The following is a 21,151-nucleotide window of genomic DNA, read 5'->3' on the forward strand; positions in this document are numbered from 1 at the left end:
TAAAGTAGTAAAACTGAAGTAATATAGTACCTACAATTATTCCTTAATATAGGGTATCAACACACCTCAGCGAACTAATTCACTAATTAACAGGAATGAATGTTATGTTCTGGTTTACATGTCCAAAAATGTTTATACGTAGAAAGTACCCCTCACAAATCTTATGGAAATTAGGTCCCAGTGGATTTCGTTCATACTTTGGGAAAATACTCTTTGAAGCATCCTGATAAAAAGTTCTCATGGGCACAACTCAATCTTATGAAGGATTTTGAAGATATAGAGGCACAAACTCGGAAAATTATAAGATTTACTGGGTATTCCAATTCCCTGAGTTAGTGGTTATCTGGCAACATGTAGAAGTTTGGATCAAGGAAAAGTACTAGTAGTCTAGGATTTTTTCCTGGCTATCCAATGGCGACCTTTACTTTGACCTTGACCTGCAACAGACGTCATCTTCTAGAGTTTCGAGGGTTTTCGACAATAAATTGATATAAACAGATTACTCATGGGTTTTTGGGATCGCTAAACACGAATATGCCATCAGAATTGATCTCCGGAGGACGTGGTGTCCAGGGCCACTGCAAAGGATGTCATCTTCTAGAGTTTAGATGGTTTTTGGCATTTAATTAATGCAAATTAATTACTGGAGGGTTTTTTGAGGTCGCTAAACACGAATATGCCACCAGAACCGACTCCCGGAGCACTTGGTTTCCAGGGTCAATGAAAGGCGCTCCTTTAGTGGAAACTAAAAACTCGAGGAGGAAACAGGTAATCTAGATCTTCGAATAAATGAAGGGAATACGAAATACATGCTAGTAACCAAAAATCCAAGACCAAGAGTTAGGAAGAAAATAACTATTAATGACCACAACTTCGAAGTAGTAAAAGAGTTTAAATATCTTGGGACGATAATCACAGATGACAACCACCTAGAAAAGGAGATCTCAGCAAAGATAGCTGTGGAGAATAGAGCATTATACTCCCTATCTTTATTATTAAGATCTATCTATCTCTCTCTATAAGCGAGGTTCCTACAGCCTCTGCCGCTTCTCGCATTTCGACCGCCATCTTTTTCTGTCTATCCATTCGTCTTCTTTGATGGCTCTATCTCTCATGATGTGCGTACATTTTCTTCCCAGGCAACTGAAGGCCTTCCCTTCTTCTTCTTTGTTGTGGTATGTAATTTAAAGCTTTCTTGGGCCATATATCTTCATTCATTCCTTTCACGTGACCATACCACACTAGTTGTCTCGTTTCAATTCTATCTACACTGGAATATACAGGATTTGACCTCCTAATACACTGGAGTGCAAAATTAACCGGACACCTTAAAAAGGGGTCATATTTGATGTCTCGAATTTTCTAAACCTGTTATCCGATTTAAGTGATTTTTTCTTACGTCATAGCCTTATTCTTTAACAATATCGCTCTAAGAGTATTGTTGCTAAACAGTTAAATTTTCATTGTATACCGGGTGCACCAATCAAACTGTGTTTTTTTCTCAAACTTCGCATCACCCTGTGGAATATTCTAGCATTTATAAAATAATCAAATTAAAATCCAACTATAGCCTCATGTTTTCTCAACATTTTGTTTTTTGACTCATTCATAGACATTGATTAATTCATTCAAGCGAATGAATCAAAAAACAATATGTTGAGAAAACATGAGGCTAAGTTGGGTTTTAATTTGAGTATTTTATAAATGCTAAAATATTCCACAGGGTGATGCGAAGTTTGAGAAAAAAACACAGTTTTATTGGTACACCCGCTATACAATGAAAATTTATCTGTTTAGCAGCAATATTATTACAGCGATATTGTTAAATAATAAGGCTATAACATAATAAAGAATCACTTAAATCGGATAACAGGTTTAGAAAATTCAAGACATCAAATATGACCCATTTTTAAGGTGTTCAGTTAATTTTGCACCCAGTGTATTGTTAACATCTAAGCTGCTAAAAAGACAATCTAAATTAAGACTGTACTGTCAGTTATTCGCCCAGTTGTTACATAATGTGGAAGTGAAACACGTACTCTACATCAGCGGGAAGTAAATAAGCTGCTGGTACTTGAAAGGAATGTTCTCAGAATGATATTTAGCCCTCAAAAAGATGAACTGACAGGAAAGTGCAGAAGGCGATAAAATCCTGAATTGGTGACTCTGTTTGGTACTGACAACAGGTTTGTTCCAACACGACCAAGAACCGTCAGATTACCGTTTCGTTACTAGATAATTAACGTTCTATGGGTTCCATGGGAACGAGATAGTACGTTCCATGGTACTGCGCAGAACGGTGATCGTCGTGGACCGTTCAAAAGTTCATGGTGGAACAAAACTAACATCGCCAAACATGCAAAAGCTAACCGAGGTCATGTGGTAAGATCAGCGGAAAAGAAAGTGTTAAAGACGGTGTTTTTGAGAGATCTGAGCACATAAAATCAGTAGGCCGTACCAGAAAAAGATGGAAAGATGATTTTGAAGCCGATTTATCTAAGATTGGGTTATAATAATAGGATACCTATTCAATTACTTTTAATGGGAAATAAGCCACAATTTTACCAAAAAAATGATTTTATTAACGTTTCGAAGCCCAAATCGGGTTTCGTTGTCAAAATACAAAATACTACTAAAATAAACAAAAATGTTGTTGCTAAGTAAAAAAAATTCTTCTAATAAATGTATTTAATCTTACTCATTTATATTGGCAATTCATACGTATATTATATGATACCGCCAATATTTATGAGTTGCGTTCCTGGGACGACTTTACTAAAAGATTATTTCATGTAATCATTCGATCACATGAAATCAATCCAACTCAAGAATATCCGTCACAAAAAAATCATAGCATGTGATCTGTCTTTAAAAAGACAACCAAGTGTAACGATGACAGTAAAATTCTCGCGTTAGAGATTCCATGGTAAATCACAAGGGAAAACCAGGAAAAAACCTCGTGATACTATCCCGACATCGTAAGTATTTGGTCTTACATTTAATTTACTTTCAAAAAACTAATACCAAATTCTGACTTTATTATGTTTAGACATATTAAATATGACATATTTGACATTGTTAATTCATTGTTAGAAGAAAAACAATTGGTAACATATGTTTTATTGAAAAATGATTATCCATTATCGTTTATAAGTAAGGAATTGTCAAGACTGGATCGAATAGAACAGAACAACGTAGAACGGGATCCTATAACATCCACAAGAAATAATACGAGGAAAATATCAATACCATATATAAAAGGACTATCCGAGAAACTTAAAACAATAGGAAATAAATTCAACATTTCAACAACATTCAAAACAACAAACACATTGAGATCTATTCTCGTTAAAACTAAACCTAACAGTGAACAAGAAAGAACAAAGAATTGCATTTATAAAATAACTTGTGAATGCGAACAATTTTATTTAGGTGAAACATCAAGACCATTAAACGTTAGAAGAAGTGAACATCAGTCTTATATTAAGAATAGAGAATTTGATAGATCTCAAATATGTCAACATGCATGGGATAATGAACATAGAGTTCAGTGGAGAGATTCAAGTATAGTCCTGAAAGAATCAGATAGTAAAAAGAGAAAAATCAAAGAAGCGGCTCTAATTATGCTAAATGAAACCAATTGTGTCGCAAATTCCTCGGTAGAATGCAGTAAGATATGAAAGTATCCATACTGAAAGAGGAAGTCAATAGAAAGAAAATACCACGATTAGTAAGTCAATAACATATCGGGTTAATACAAATTTTATATTTTAGTATTACTCATTGTATATCTATGTATTATTAATATTATTTATAACTAAACATATTAAAGTCAGAATTTGTATTAGTTTTTTTGAAAGTAAATTAAATGTAAGACCAAATACTTACGATGTCGGGATAGTTCACGACGTTTTTCCTGGTTTTCCCTTGTGATTTAGTATGGAATCTCTAACGCGAGAATTTTACTGTCATCGTTACATTTGGTTGTCTTTTTAAAGACAGATCACATGCTATGATTTTTTTGTGACGGATATTCTTGAGTTGGGATTGATTTCGTGTAATCGAATGAACTATCTTTTAGTAAAGTCGTCCCAGGAACGCAACTCATAAATATTGGCGGTATCATTTTAAAGTCTTCTACTTTAAAATGTATAATATACGTCTGAATTGCCAATATAAATGAGTAAGATTAAATACATTTATTAGAAGAATTTTTTTTACTTAGCAACAACATTTTTGTTTATTTTAGTAGTATTTTGTATTTTGACAACGAAACCCGATTTGGGCTTCGAAACGTTAATAAAATCATTTTTTGGTAAAATTGTGGCTTATTTCCCATTAAAAGTAATTGAATATAAAAAATGCCACAAGAAAATAGCTTCAGAACAACAATAATAATAGGAAATGGCAGCACAAGAACGTAGAAAATGGAGGGCCATAGTTGATGTGGCGAGGAGTTGCAAAGCCAGTCAAGAAGAAGGAGATAAAGAAACTAACAGCAAATTGTGCTTTATCTTCATATACAAAAACCAAATAACACAACGGATCAAATAGGTATATATTTTTTTAATAAAATAATGTTTTGTTCGATTTTTCAAGTTTGAAACATAAAAGTTGTCGTGTTTGTCATCTACATATCAACCTAACAATTACATGTATATGATACTTATTTAGTCGACCCAATTAAGTTTTAAATACACCTAGGAAAGTACCTGCTACCGACCAGTTACCTTGAAACGTGATTTACGGTCTTTAATTACTTTTATTAATTACATTATTTTTATATTACTTCTGTAAAACAAGTAATTGCTTTGCAAGAATACTTAAGGTAGCTAGTTAAGGTAACATTATTACAGTTTTATAAGTGGAAACTTTTTAATACATATACCACTTTAGTTATTAATCACCAAAAACATCGAATCAATAGAGAAGCAGTAAAAAGACACCATACATTTTTTCTTTGTACAGTGGACTCTCTCTGTAACGAACACGGATATTACGAGGTTTCGGTTATAATGAGGTACGCTAGATGTCCCATGAAATTCCTATTGAACTATAACACCTCTAAAACGAGGCATAATTGGTTATAAAGAGGAAAAATGAAATAAAGAATATGTTTTTTACCTGTTTTTAGCGAAGTTATGGCTATAACTAAATACCCCAACTGCTTGTATATAGAAATTCCCAACATCTGTGTTTCGAGGCCAGTGGTGTAATAAACACTGCCTGCAATAAACTTATTTCTGTTTATCTATCGACCGATATTGTATACATATTGAAGGAAAGTTACAATTTAACATGGTAAGTTTACGATGGTACGAAGTTTCATTGTTCAGGTCGACCATCGACACCTAGTAAACTAAAAAGTTATTCGATTTTAAAATTATGATTTTTTGACATATATATCATACTAATGACGTCATCTATCTGGACGTGATGACGTAATCGACTATTATTTTAAATATGAGAATAGGGGCCGTGTGCTAGCTCATTTGAAAGGTTATTCAATTCTCTATTCAATAATATAAACATTAAGATAATTATTTATACAGGGTGTCCAAAAAAATTTTTAAATTAAATTAATTGACACAAAAAGAAGAATGTATGTAATTTATTTAATTCAAAATACATTCTACTGCTGTCAGAAAACAGAAATAAATGTTTATTGCACAAATAAACATTACTTTTCACTTAAATACAATGTTCAAGCTGCCACTCATCTGCCTCTTGGCAGTTTGAACAATGAATTTAAGCAAAAAGCAATGTGTATTTGTGCAATAAACTTTTATTTCTGTTTTCTAACAGCAGTAGAAGATATTTTGAATTAAATAAATTACATACATTCTTTTTTTTGTCAATTAATTTAATTAAAAAAAAAGAGTGTGTGTGTGTACTTTGTACGCACGTAAGAAGTTATACCCCTATTATATGATTTCTTAAAAATAAATATACTTTAAACAGTTTGTTTTAATTTTTTTTAAACACCAAACTAATTTTATGCTTACCGCTTTCAAAAAAATAAAAAAAAGTATAGGATTGCACTGGATTCGAACTCAAGACCTCTCGATCCCTGGCCGAATGCTATACCAAATACGCTACGAGGACTGTGTCTGTATCGGTTCGAACGTACCTAATGACAATTCATGGTAACAAACAGACAAGGTGATGTATATTAAATATACAATAAAATGTTTTAATAATACTCATCTTACTCATGAGGAAGATTAATCCAAAGACACAAAAATTATAATAAATATATTTACTAAAAACACTAATATATTCTTTTCACACCTTTTCTTGCACTGATATATTTATACATAACTTGAAAGATTTTGAAAGATACATAACTTGAAAGATTTCAATATCTGCCTTCACAACGCCAATATTCCAACAGACTGGAACAACGCTACTATGATTCTATTACACAAAGCAGGAGACAAAGCCAATTTAGAGAATTACAGACCGATTAGCCTCCTCAGCCATTTATATAAGTTATTTACGCGAATAATAGTTAAGAGAATGGAAAGAAAGTTAGAGACTTATCAACCAAGAGAACAGGCAGGATTCCGAAAAAATTACGGAACAAATGACCATCTACAAAGTATAAAAACCCTGATAGAGAAAGTAGTGGAATACAATAAACCCCTAGTTCTAGTTTTTATCGATTTTCATAAAGCCTTTGATACAGTTGAACTTAGCAAAATATTACAGGCGCTTAAAGAATGCAGGCTAGATTATAGGTATACAAAATTATTACACAAAATATACTTACAGGCAACAACCACTGTCAAATTACATACTAACAGTAATCGCATAAAAATAGAACGGGGGGTTAGACAAGGAGACCCAATGTCACCTAAACTTTTTAATACGGTCTTAGAACATGCTTTCAAGAGTTTGGATTGGATGACAAAGGGAATAAAAATAGATGGAGAATACCTAAACAACTTACGTTTCGCCGATGATATAGTCATAGTAGCTGAGGATCTAGGTATGGCAAGAGAGATGGTACAAGAACTCGTTGTAGCTACAGAAAATGTTGGTTTAAATATAAACATCTCAAAAACAAAAATAATGACAAATTTGGTACCCAACCAGAACATCAGTATTGGTGGGAAGGAAATAGAACTCGTAGATAGATATAAATACCTGGGACATGAAATTACGATTGGCAGGGATAACCAGACTCATGAGCTGAAGAGAAGAATCGGTCTTGGGTGGGCAGCATTTGGAAAACTGAGAGAAACTTTTAAAAGTGAGTTACCCACATGTCTAAAGAGAAAGGTATTCGATCAGTGCGTCCTCCCAGTCTTGACGTACGGATCAGAAACACTTACCTTAACTAAAGCCTCGGCTACCAAACTAAGAGTCACGCAGAGAAGAATGGAGCGGTCAATGTTAGGAATAACTCTGCGAGACAAAATCAGAAACGAAGAAATCAGGAGAAGAACAAAGGTGACTGACGTCATCGAGAGGATAGCCAGGTTGAAGTGGAGATGGGCAGGACACGTAGCCAGAATGACAGATGGGCGATGGACGAAGAGGTTATTGGAATGGAGGCCAAGAGAAGACAAGAGAAGCGTCGGTCGACCGCCTACAAGATGGACTGACGACTTAAGAAAGGTAAATAAAAACTGGATGAGGGCGGCGCAGGATAGATGGGGTTGGAAACGAGGGGAGGAGGCCTATGTTCAGCAGTGGACTTTTGAGGCTGGATGATGATGATGAAAGATTTAGCAACTAAACGCCATACTGTCTGCGTGCGCATGCGCGCAGTATTATGAAATTTTACTCTCAATCGCGCCTAAAGAAGTATAACTTCAAAAAGTTTTTTGGGCACTCTCTATAAATAATTATCTTAATGTTTATATTACTGATTAGAGAATTGAAGAAACCTTTCAAATGAGCTAGCACACGACCCCTACTTTCATTTAAAAAATCATTGATGATGTCATCACGCCCAGATGGATGACGTCACTAGTATGATGTATATGTCCAAAAATCCTTATTTAAAAATTGAATAACTTTTGTATTTTACATTTTTTTTTAATTCTGTAAATAAAGCAGTTTACAGGGTGGTCAAAATATAGTGAATAACCCTGTACACTGAACAAATCGCTCACCGGCTCTTCTGTAAACTGGAATACGTCTATCGGATCCACAAAGTCGGTATGGCCAATGAAAACAAAGATACGGCATAAAATATGAACAGTTGAATTGAAATTTATGAGATGTGTACAAATCACCAGAGAGGATAGAATAACAATAGTATGGAACAGAATGGAAGTAGAATGCTCAAGTACAAAAAAGTTGGAAAACAGAGCCCTGCAGTGAAATATACAAACAATGACAGAGCACAGATGTCCAAAAAGAATATTGGACTGATACCAGCCGGGAAGAAGACGCAGAAAAAAACCTGCTATGGGATTACTTACTTACATAGGAAATGCTATGATAGATAGACACGTCAGAGAAAGTGACTGAGAGAATAGAGTGCTGTGGAGGACGAAAACGGCGAACTCGTAATGGGAAAATCCGAAGAAAAAGCAGAAGAAGAAAATATCCTAATCTAATATAACCCTACTGGTAGAGCTGATAATATGTACATCAAAACAAGCGAAATTAGTAACTAATAAGAGAAATATGTTACCCTTGAAAGCGGAATGCAACGTTTAATTTTTTGACAGTAAATTTCGTTTCTCAGGTGCAGGTATCTACGTAATTTTTTTAAACACTAACACAACGCTGTGGGTAAAGCCATTTTTTTCGATACGGTTTTTTGTGGCAGCTCGGTAGTGATATCTACAACATATACTTACTTGATTTTTATGTTTACCACTTATCTTCTTATATTATTTATAATCTCTACCTTTCTCGTTTCATCATACTGCTTAGTCTGTGCTTCATTTCTAATTACTGAAGTAAATAAATGCAAAAATATAAATAATAAATGTCGATCCGATAGCTGTACTGGCTGACGCACGCACTTTAGATGTTACGTGAATCACATCTTGACGCGGACCAGAAAACTAAAAAAAAAACAAAATAACGGTTTAGTTTTGATTCAAATCGAATCTCTTGCCATTCTTTGACACTGTGTTTCTGGGTCTACCCGTTATCAAAGAGGCTTCACACGAAGCAAGAATACCGATTTGAATCAATACTCACCAAGACCGAGAAGTTGGTGTAAATATTCAAATATTTACACCGGAGTATGGTTAGACTGACCTCTAACGGGGAACGATGAAATGAATGTCGACAACGATTCAAGCAAGCTGTTAGCCCAGATATATAAATATCAAACGGACGACGCTTTAGACAAGGCGAAAACGGCGGGTTCGTTGGAAAAAATAGTCCCATAAAATTTTTTTGCATAATCACATTCGTGAGACACCCCAGAATAAGGTTCAAGAAGTCGCCCACGCGAAAAGTGGTCCAATTTTTTTTAACAATTTTCCTTTAATCAAATTGTAAAAATCAATATTTTTGGCCCGGACAAATTTTTTTTTTAATTTTTCGGACCATTCCGGACAGAAAATGTCTCCTGTAATTTTCTCTAAAAAGGATCGTGTTCGAATTATAAGCAATTTAAAATTTGAAAAACGCGAAAATGGCTATTTTTAAGACTTAATAACTCTTAAAGATTATTTTTATGAAAGTCAGAAAGTGACTAAATCAAATTTAAAGCCCCCCCCCCCCACCCCTCATGACCCTAAAGAAATTTGTGTCATTAATTTATTACTAAGCCGTTATTTTTATTTATTAATAATGAGCGGTAAGATCGTATTGACGCGGCTGTAAATGTGAGTGCGAGTGAGTGATTATTTTTACGTAAAAATAACAGCTTAGTAATCAAATAATGACAAAAATTTCTTCAGGATCTTGTAGGGGGGCTTTAAACTTTGATTTAGTCACTTTCTGACTTTTATACTAATAACTTTTAACTGAGTTATTAAGCCTTGAAAATCGCCATTTTTCTTTTTTTTCAATTTTAAATTGCTTATAACTCGAAAACGATCAACTTTAGAGGATAATAATAAGAGACCTTCTTTGTCCAGAATGGTCCAAAAAAATCAAAAAAAATTATCAGGGCCAAAAATATTGATTTTTGCAATTTGATTAAAAGAATTGTTCAAAAAAAATATGTACCACTTTTCGCGTGGGCGACTTCTTGAATCTTATTCTGGAATATCTCACGAATGTGATTATGCAAAAAAATGTCTACTTAGGAAAATATTCCATCGATGCATCTCAGCTTGCCTATCCGAATCGTCATCATTTTTGTACTCGTATACTGAGTAAAGTGTAAAAACAAAATAAACGGTTTCGTTTTGATTCAAATGATTTTGATTGAAAAACTGGAATAATTCGAGCTGCAGGTGTACAGAAGAATTCTGAAAATATCGTGAATACGACATGTTACAAATAAAGAGGTTCTGAGAAAAATGAATAAGCAATGGAAATGTCAAATATCATATAAAAACAAGAAAAGTAGAATATCTCTGACATATTACACGTGGAAAAAGATACAACTTACTCCAGTCGATTCTGCAGGGAGAGATTCAAGGAAAAAAACATAGTGAGATGTACAACACGTGGTAAAAGATACAACTTACTCCAGTCGATTCTACAGGGAGAGATTCAAGGAAAAGGAAGCATAGTGAGATGTACAACACGTGGTAAAAGATACAACTTACTCCAGTCGATTCTACAGGGAGAGATTCAAGGAAAAGGAAGCATAGTGAGATGTGTAACACGTAGTAAAAGATACAACTTACTCCAGTCGATTCTGCAGGGAGAGATTTAAGGCAAAAGAAGCATAGTGAGATGTACAATATCGTGGCTGCGCAATCTGAGAGAATGGTATGGATGTCCATCAAATGAACTTTTCAGAGCTGCCGTCTCTTCTAAAGTGTGAATAGCTATGATTGCCGACCTCCGTTGCGGAGATGGTACTTAAAAAAGAAGATCCATTTCGTCTTCTTTAAGTTGTGACTCATGCCATAATACTCACTGACTGCATTACTATTTTCCATTGCCGGTTGTAATTCATCTAAGCTACTGCTGTTATGTTGTTAACAACAATACTAAGAGGCTAAACACGTAATGTGACAGGTACTATATTTCGTACCATGGTATATGCAGTATATGGCATATTTCGGGTATCCAAAATAGGAAGTATAACCTATGCAGTGGATGATTTATATATTTCTATTTCTCTCTTATTAGCAGTGACTTCATAATAAAATAACTAACACTATACTTTACTATACTTAACAGAAATTTCTAACAAAGTAGATATCACTACCACACTTCCACGTTTGTGGCCTTTTGCTTGGTGAGTAGTAGGCATATGTTGGGTTAGTAATTTTGGCGGAAATGTACGAACATTCAATAATAACGATCGGACAATTGTCCAATGTACTGCAGCTATGATACCAGATCCTCGTAACGTATCTCCAGATATGAGCATCTCCAGAGTCGGGACCAGGATCATCGACGAGCTCGTCAAGCCCATGAACGACGTCCAGATCGACGACACCGAGTTCGCTTGCCTGAAAGCCATAGTCTTCTTTGATCCAAGTAAGTTACTTTGTAATCTGTAGATGTGAGAATTCTATTATTTATAAAGGTACGTAAAGATATAGGCGCCGCGCACTTCGCGCAGTGCACACACGGCAGTGGAACACGGCGCGCATATCTATACGTACCTTAAGACTTAGTAGCATGAGCTACTAACGATGTAAGTATATATTAGATCATCAATATTAAACATCAAAAAGAATATTTATAGCCTACTATGAAAGCGTTTTGTGTATTCCTCTTTTTCTTCTTCTTCTTAAATTAGATAAGACTTGTACGTCGTTGCTACTTGGTAGTTAGACCTTTGTATCATACATTGGTTTTTTTCCTTAAACTCTTAATAATAGTGTAGGAAACAGAGGTTGAACCTTGCAAAATGGACATAAGTCCGGTTTTATTTTTTTTTCTGGTAGATCAAGGGGTGCTTATTATAAGACTAACATTTTCTGAAAAAATTTCGCCCCGGAACCCCCTTTTTCACCCCGTTAAATGGGGTAATTTGTGGTTTTTGCGGAACGTAGCCCTTCCTGTACCTTTTATAAAAAAAATTTTTTATAGAAATATGAAGAGGACTATATTTTCTATGATTTATTTCCCGACAGCATATGTCTATCATCCACCGTTTAGCGAGGGTGGCGCCCCAAAGTTGACAAGTTTTTAAAAAAGATGTTTTTAAAAAATATATATTTTGCCCTAACTGTAACGGAAATTAGGAAGAAATCCTGCGACAATTATTCACAACTAAGTGACTGATTTTTTGGTATAGGTTTCACTTAAGGGTAATTGGCCTATTTTTAATTACAGGGTGTTACATTTTAAAAAACCCCTTTTTATACCATCTGAACCGTTTATGCTAGAGTAAAAAGACTTTCAGTGATTACCCACGTACTGGTGCTATTTACAAATTTGTATAATTTACCCCCATTTTTTCCTCGGAACCACCCAAAAAAAAGAAGAATTAATAAATAAAGTGATTTTCTTGAAATCCTTCACACACAATGCCCTTTATTAATATGCTTCATATATCATTTTGTGCACGTTATTATTACCCATGCATGGACACCAAAAGCGATTTCCTAGTGCAACCCCTGTAGCCAAAAATAAATAAATAAAATGGGGGTTGAAACTTATTTTTTGTTTTTTGCTTTTTGATCCATACGGGCATATGCTTCATCAATAGTGCTTTTCAAAAATATATATGGTTATTGCAACATTCCTGCGGAAACCACCCCTATCCTTGAAAATATACTGCAGAAACTACCCCTATCCCTTGGCGAGCATGTTTTTACGATTTCCTCATTACTTATGCATTATTTTTAAACAAAACTTAGACAAGGTTAAAGACCACTATTTACTCTAAAAATTAGGTTCTATTTATTTTTTTCGTATAAGCAACCGTTACGGCACAGTGGCGCCGTAAACTTCGTGATATGCTTGGCGGGCTCCAGTTTTTGTTTTTTATTTCGTCACTTGTTTGTTTTATTGATAAAGTTCTTATGTAAAATAAAACAACATAGTGTAAGCTACAAATTATGACCTATACACATTTTACATTCTTTGCCCCCCAAAGCCACAGTGGTGGCCCAAAATCAATTTTGCATATTTTCGCCACATACACGCATTTTATTTCATTAATGCTACCTTAATAGCACAATATTCACCCTTAAGTGGTCGCTAAGCAGTGGCGAATCCAGGGAGGGGTGATGGGGGCGATCACCCCCCCCCCCTCAAACCAAAAGTGATATTATATTTAAAGATTATAAAAATATTCATTTATTTTTATAGAAATACTTATATTATTATTTTTATAATGATGGCGTCCTTTTTATGTTTTAGCGACAGTGGCGGATCCAGCATCGTTAAGGGGCGTGCCAATTGGCTAAATTTCTATAAAAATAAATGAATATTTTTATAATCTTTAAATATAATATCACTTTTGGTGTGAGAGGGGGTGATCGCCCCCATCACCCCTCCCTGGATCCGCCACTGCTTAGCGACCACTTAAGGGTGAATATTGTGCTATTAAGCTAGCATTAATGAAATAAAATGCGTGTAGGTGGCGAAAATATGCAAAAATTGATTTTGGGCCACCACTGTGGCTTTGGGGGGCAAAGAATATAAAATGTGTATAGGTCATAATTTGTAGCTTACACTGTGTTGTTTTATTTTACATAAGTACTTTACCAATAAAACAAACAAGTGACGAAATAAAAAACAAAAACTGGAGCCCGCCAAAGCATATCACGAAGTTTACGGCGCCACTGTGCCGTAACGGTTGCTTATACGAAAAAAATTAATAGGACCTAATTTTTTGAGTTAATAGTGGTCTTTAACCTTGTATAAGTTTTGTTTAAAAATAATGCATAGGTAATGAGAAAATCGTAAAAACATGCTCGCCAAGGGATAGGGGTAGTTTCTGCAGTATATTTTCAAGGATAGGGGTGGTTTCCGCAGGAATGTTGCAATAACCATATATATTTTTGAATAGCAGAATTGATGAAGCATATGCCCATATGGATCAAAAAGCAAAAAACAAAAAAAATTCAACCCCCATTTTATTTATTTATTTTTGGCTACAGGGGTTCCACTAGGAAATCGCTTTTGGTGTCCATGCATGGGTAATAATAACGTGCACAAAATGATATATGAAGCATATTAATAAAGGGCATTGTGTGTGAAGGATTCCAAGAGAATCACTTTATTTATTAATTCTTCTTTTTTTTGGGGTGGTTCCGGGGAAAAAATGGGGGTGTATTATATAAATTTGTAAATACCACCAATACATGGGTAATCGCTGAAAGTCTTTCTATTCTAGCATAAACGGTTAAGATAGTATAAAAAGGGGTTTTTAAAATGTAACACCCTGTAATTAGAAATAGGGCAATTACCCTTAAGTGAAACCTATACCAAAAAATCAGTCACTTATTTGTGAAAAATTGTCGCAGGACTTTTTCTTAATTTCCGTTGAAGTTAGGGAAAAATATATATTTTTTAAAAACATCTTTTTTAAAAACTTGTCAACTTTGGGGCGCCACCCTCGCTAAACGGTGGATGATAGACCTATGCTGTCGGGAAATAAATCATAGAAAATATAGTCCTCTTCATATTTCTATAAAAAAATTTTTTGTAAAAGGTACAGGAAGGGCTACGTTTCGCAAAAACCACAAATTACCCCCTTTAAAGGGGTGAAAAAGGGGGTTCCGGGGCGAAATTTTTTCAGAAAAAGTTAGTCTTATAATAAGCACCCCTTGATCTACCAGAAAAAAAATAAAACCTGACTTGTGTCCATTTTTCAAGGTTCAACCTCTGTTTCCTACACTAATAAGCCCTGTAGCCTCAATGAACGCCAACAGTTTTATTATTGGTAGTTTTAGGATCTCTTTTGGTTTAAACCTCACTTTACCAATGAATTACTGCCTCACATCATTTAGCATATTGCAATGGCATAGGATGTGTATGGCAGTAATTTCTTAAATGGCAAGGTCCAGTCATCATTTCAGTGACCATTTTAATCTCTCGTTCTTCAAATTGTTCGAGATTTTATCAATATTTTTGATTATTTTTTAGTCTTGATTTGCCCTCAAGTGGCTCTTCATTTCTTTTGATGATTCCTTTTCAGCCATTTCTGAACCTTATTTTTCGTAGCATCTTTAGTTATGCCATAGAAAGGTTCTGGGTCTACAAAAGTTTCTCTTAAGTTTGGTTTTGCCACAGATCTGCTCGTTCATTACCATTCACCCCTTTGTGATCCGGCACCTATATTAAAGAAACTTTATTGTCTTTTGCCATGATACAATAACAGAAGATATGACATGGAGTAGGTGGGCGGGGCCTACGTAGCTACGTCACTCTGTGAGTAGAACGGCATTATATTCAGTGTTGTCGTATAGTAAACACTGTTTATTTTTGTATTTAAGGTGAATTTTACTTATAATTTGTTACACTTTTATCAAAAATATTATATTCATAGTTAGATTTGAATAGTCCTTATATTAGGAGGTGTGATCATAAATATAATTAATGAAAAATTAAGAGAACTTAAGTAATAAAAAATATAACTGATGGGCTACATGACTATCGCAGCTTTAACTTTCTTTATCATTCAACACATTACAATTTTATTGTTACCTTTTTCATCGTGAGTACATGTATTATACAGGATGTATAATACATGTATTATATATAGGGTGGAAGGCACTTATGGAATAAAATTATTTCTGTTATTGTTTTAAAACATTTTAAAAAACGCTTAGACCCGTTCATTTTTATATATAAATGTACGCTTTTTTAACCTAAATTTAAATTTAAACAAGGTGATTCACACAAGCCTAGTATAGTTCATAAGCTTTATTTTTAGTGGAACACCCTATATATTTTTATATTATTAAAAGCTACTTAACAGCCTGATTTCAACAACCCATATCATGTATGGTGTATTATGAATAATACAGGGTGAAATTTTGAAATTACAGTGTATGGAAACTACTTATGGAATAAAATTGTTTGTGTCCTTATTTTAGAAAATTATAAAAAACGTTAGGATACGTCAACTTTTAAATTTAAATATGCTCTCTTTAAACATTAATTAAAATATACGGGGTGATCCACACAAGTCTATCATAGTCCATGATCTTTAATTGTAATCAAACACCCTGTATATTTTTATGTTTTTGCAATTTGCTAAATAACTTCATCACAAAAAAGTGTATTGTGTAGGGCCTATTATGAATAATACAAAATGAGATTTTAAAATTATATAGGTTAAATTTTCGTCAAGATATTAAATAGGTACCTACATAAAATTTTGAAATTATCTAATAATTTATCATTCTTTAAATAAGGACATACATGTTCTAAACTAAGTATAAATAATATTTTTTTCCGTATATTCTTCCGATAGTCCCAGTTCTCACATATGGATCAGAGGCATGGACGATAACTAAAACAGATGAATCCGCTCTGTCGATTTTTGAAAGAAAGGTGCTACGTAAGATATTCGGAGCGGTCTGTGAGAACGGAATATGGAGGCGTAGATATAACTTTGAACTGCAGAATATCTACAAGCATACGTTTGGTGGAAAAGATATTATCACTATAATTAAGCGAAACCGCCTGAAGTGGGCAGGACATGTAGCCCGGGCCCCTGAATCGAACATGATAAGATTCTAACAGCGCAACCCGTGGGAATGAGAAGACGGGGTAGACCAAAGCTGAGGTGGATGGACGGGGTAACACAGGATGCCGAGAAGATCGGAGTCGGCAACTGGAAAATGCAAGCAAGGGACAGAACAGAATGGCGTAGAAAGCTAGAGAAGGTCGAGGCCCTCTAAGGGCTGTAGCACCAAGATGATGATGATGATGATATTCTTCCGAGGATCTTTCGTTTCCATCTATCTAATTTTACTTTCATGTCTTTATTTAGTGTCCAGGTCTCGCTAGGATAGAGTACTGTAGGTCGGATAACTTTTGTATATATTCCTTTTTTGCTGTTCTGGATATTATCTTCGACCTAAGTATCTTAGTTAGACTCGCAGCACTCTTACTACCTTTCGCCATTCTTTTTGCGATTTCTTGGTTCTCTTCGTTCCTATTTGTTAGTGTTACTCCCAAGTAATCGAATTGGCCGACAATTTCGAAGTCTAGCCAATCAGCCATCTTTCACTTCTGGCTGAGAAACACAATAGCACCCAATATACTCCTTAAGGAGGAAAGGCAGTAGAGAGCTGGTTTTATCTCATCTTAAAATATCTTAAGTCATTACTTTGGTGAACATTTTCTAGTCTAGATGTTATATAATTAATCATTCATATTGTTTTGTAGATGCTAAAGGATTGAGCGAACCAGCCAGAATCAAAACTCTTCGGTATCAAATCCAAATCAATCTTGAAGATTACATCAGCGATCGTCAATACGACAGCAGAGGCCGCTTTGGAGAACTGTTGCTGACTCTTCCACCTCTACAATCGATAACGTGGCAGATGATCGAACAAATCCAGTTTGCAAAACTTTTTGGAGTGGCACACATCGATAGTTTGTTACAGGAAATGCTTCTTGGAGGTATATATATTTTTCTTATATTTTGTTAGATCACTGTATAGTGCAGTCACTGAAGGTGGATATGAGCGGTTGCCTCCAATGTCGGTAAACCTCCATCGATTTTCATGAAAATTGGTGAGCAGTTAGAGGATACCTCAAGGAACAAAATTGACATAGTGCCAACTTGCGCTTTTACCTTGGGGTGGAATACTTTTTGAGTTATTAAAGATCAAAAGTTTTAATGTGCATGTTTTAAAGCGGATTTTCATAAGCAACTCAAAAACTGTAAGTTTTAATAAAAAAGATATTACATAATACCAAAATTGAAATTAATAAAAAACAGAATAAATTCCTTGCTAAAAAACATTTAAATATCAATTCAAAGTGAGTTACAAATAATTGAATTTATATTTTTTGCGCCGAGTATTCAAATCTACGTATTCAAGCTTAAATAACGGTAAGACGATGCAGTTTGTATCATACAGTATGGTGCAAATGTCTGGAATAAATTCGATATTTCGCAAACCGACGAATTTAAGGAAAAATCCGGAAACAAGTCGATTTTTATTTTTAAATTACGATATTTTTGCATATATTTCATACGAGTGACGTCATCCATATGGGCGTGATGGCATCATCGATGATTTTTTTAAATGAGACTAGGGATCGTGTGATAGCTCATTTGAAAGGGTATTTAATTCTGTATTCAGTAATATAAATATTAACATAATTGCTTAAACACAGTGTACAAAAAAAAATTTTAATTAAATTAATTGACAAAAAAAGAAGAATGTATGTAATTTATTTATTTCAAAATACATTTTACTATTGTCAAAAACAGAAAAAAATGTTTATTTGACAAATAGGCATTGTTTTTCGCTTAAATTCAATGTTCAAATCAGCTCTCGCCAACCACCTGCCTCTTGGAAGTTTGAACATTTAATTTAAGCGAAAAGCAATGCTTATTTTTCAAATAAACATTTTTTTCTGTTTTATGACACCAGTAAAATATATTTTGAATTAAATAAATTACATACATTCTTCTTTTTTTTTCAATTATTTTAATTAAAAAAAAATTTTGGACACTATGTAGGTATAAACAATTATGGTAATATTAATATTACTGAATACAGAATTAAATACCCTTTCAAATGAGCTATCACACGATTCCTAGTCTCATTTAAAAAATCATCGATGACGTCATCACGCCCATATGGATGAAGTCACTCGTATGAAATATATGACAAACAAATCATAATTTAAAAATAAAAATCGACTTGTTTTCGGATTTTTCCTTAAATTCGTCGGTTTGCGAAATATCGAATTTATTTCAGACATTTGCACAATACTGTAAACACTTGTTAAATGCTAAAATGCTTTAAACGTTTCTATCTCAGTTATTTTTTATTCTACAAAAATATAAAACAAAACTAAAATATAATATGTTAAAGAAAAACCTATAATTTGTTTCTGTATCATTTTTTACGAATATCGAATATGTTTAGAGTTATTGCAAAAAGAAAATTAAAATTACGAAAATTGAAAAAATTCTGATTCTTTTAAATCCTTTTTTTTTTTTTCAAAAATATGCATTTTAAACCGGTCAAAATTTTTGATGTCATTATTTATGCTAAAGTAAAGGAAGTCTTATACGGATTACTGTAAATTTTAACTTTTTTTAGAAATAGCATATTATGTTTTATTTTTCACTGTTCCCTAAAACAAAATAGAAAGGCTTCTCTTATTTTCATCCTAACTTGCTTAACTTTGATGCTATTAACTTCTTCTGGAGCTCATTTATAGGTATTCCTAAGTACTTTGAAACGTGTTTAGTAAGTATATTTTAAAAATGCATCGTTTTCCCGTTATTTAAGTTTGAATGCTTAGATTTGAGTACTCGCCGAAAAAAAATATAGATACATTTATGCCTGGTTGCACCAACAAATCTTAAGCTCCAGCTTAGCCCAGCTCAGCTTATAGATCCATAATTTTCGATTTTTATCTTAAGTACGTCTTAACTGAGATGAAGTTTAAGATGCAATCCACGTGACAATCGATTCTCGTAATCTGAAAATTGATCTAAGACTCAATGGTGCACCACGTATGTTTAGTAAGCTGAGCTTAAGGCACCTCTTAAGCTTAAGATCTGTTGGTGCAACCAGTCATTAATTACCTATAACCTACTTTGAATTAATTCTAAATGATTCATTTAGAATTAATTCATAAATAATTCAAGTTAGGACTTTATTCGATTTTTTATTATCTTTTTTTATAACGATGACTTTTGTGTAAAAGCCTTAAGTTTGAGTTATTAAGGAAATACCACTTTAAAACATGCATTTTTTTCACGAAAAGTTAAAATATTTGATCTTCAATAACACAAAAAAGTATTAATGTATTTTAATAACTTTATGTAACAAATTTTGTTGAGGATTTGTCTCTCAATCGATTTATGGGGATATTTTTAATGAAATAATTTTCACCACCGAGAAGGGGTGGCGTTCACTCCCAGGGTAAAAGCACAAGTTGGCACCATGTCACTTTTGTTTGTTGAGATATCTTTTAACTACTCACCTATCTTCTAACTACTCACCAATTTTCATGAAAATCGATCGAGATACAACGAAACCGAAGGTGAAACCCTTCAGTGACTGCACTAGTATGGGTATTTGATAACATGAGTGTCGTGGTGTATCACAAACATAATAATTATATTTTACCACAGTTTTTTACCGATTTACACAAAAATGTATAATTTTAAATAACAAATAAATATGCTAAACGTAGTAAAACACTGTTCACGTCATTTGATGTTACTGTTTCCGTTGGCTTCTTCTTTCTTGACTCTACAACTCTTGAGTGAGTCTTGACCGCGTTTACTATTTTCCTCCACTTTTGTCAGTATTGTGCAATAATCTCCCATCTTTCTCTTCGATGATCAACTGACCTTCTGCCATCGAGCCTTTCCCAGAAGGTTGTCTTTAATCATTTGCTTTCAGTACATGTCCTGCCCATCTTATACGATTTACCTTGATGTATCGTACCTACATATACTTAATGTAGGTATACTTGATGTATGTTTTTGTCTCTATAGAGTACTTACAATGCCTGGTTGTGTCTTCGTCTCTACTCTCCTGTTATCTAGTGTCTACAAGTTCAAATATTGTCCGGAGGATTTTCCGTTCTAAGACTAACAATTTTGTTGTTTCACGCTGGTTCAGTATCCAAGTCTCACTTCCATACACGTTATTATGGGACAAAGTATAGTTTTATTTGCATCATCATTCTCTTTGCCTTTATCCCTATGCGGGGTCGGCTTCCCTAATTGCATTTATCCATACAATTCTATCTTGGGTCATATCAATATTAATCCCTTTTACCAACATGTCCTGCCTAATCGTCTTCCCCCACGTCTTCTTTGGTCTTCCTCTCCTACTCCTTCTAGGAATCTGCACTTCAGCAATTCTTCGTATTGGGTGATTAGCGTCTCGACGTTGAACATGACCAAACCATCTCAACCTATGCTCTCTCA

At 34.0% G+C, this 21,151-nt stretch overlaps 1 protein-coding gene across 13 annotated transcripts in view; it reads left to right on the forward strand.

Moving 5' to 3' along the window:
- The window catches only part of LOC126892391 (hepatocyte nuclear factor 4-gamma), a 465,924-nt gene that overhangs the window by 429,757 nt on the left and 15,016 nt on the right, over positions 1–21,151 (forward strand). For 11 of the 13 annotated variants that reach the window (XR_007700813.1, XR_007700812.1, XM_050661914.1 and 8 more), the window contains exons 7-8: positions 11,431–11,583; positions 17,404–17,640. Coding sequence is in view for 11 of the 13 variants with exons in the window: in XM_050661914.1 (XP_050517871.1) it covers positions 11,431–11,583; positions 17,404–17,640 (390 nt within the window). In the remaining 2 variants the exon portion in view is untranslated. The remainder of the gene's footprint in view (positions 1–11,430; positions 11,584–17,403; positions 17,641–21,151) is intronic. The other 2 variants (XM_050661913.1, XM_050661915.1) reach the window with 1 other exon arrangement.

Source organism: Diabrotica virgifera, chromosome 9 (assembly GCF_917563875.1).
Source record: "Diabrotica virgifera virgifera chromosome 9, PGI_DIABVI_V3a".
NCBI classification, from domain to species: Eukaryota; Metazoa; Arthropoda; class Insecta; order Coleoptera; family Chrysomelidae; genus Diabrotica; species Diabrotica virgifera.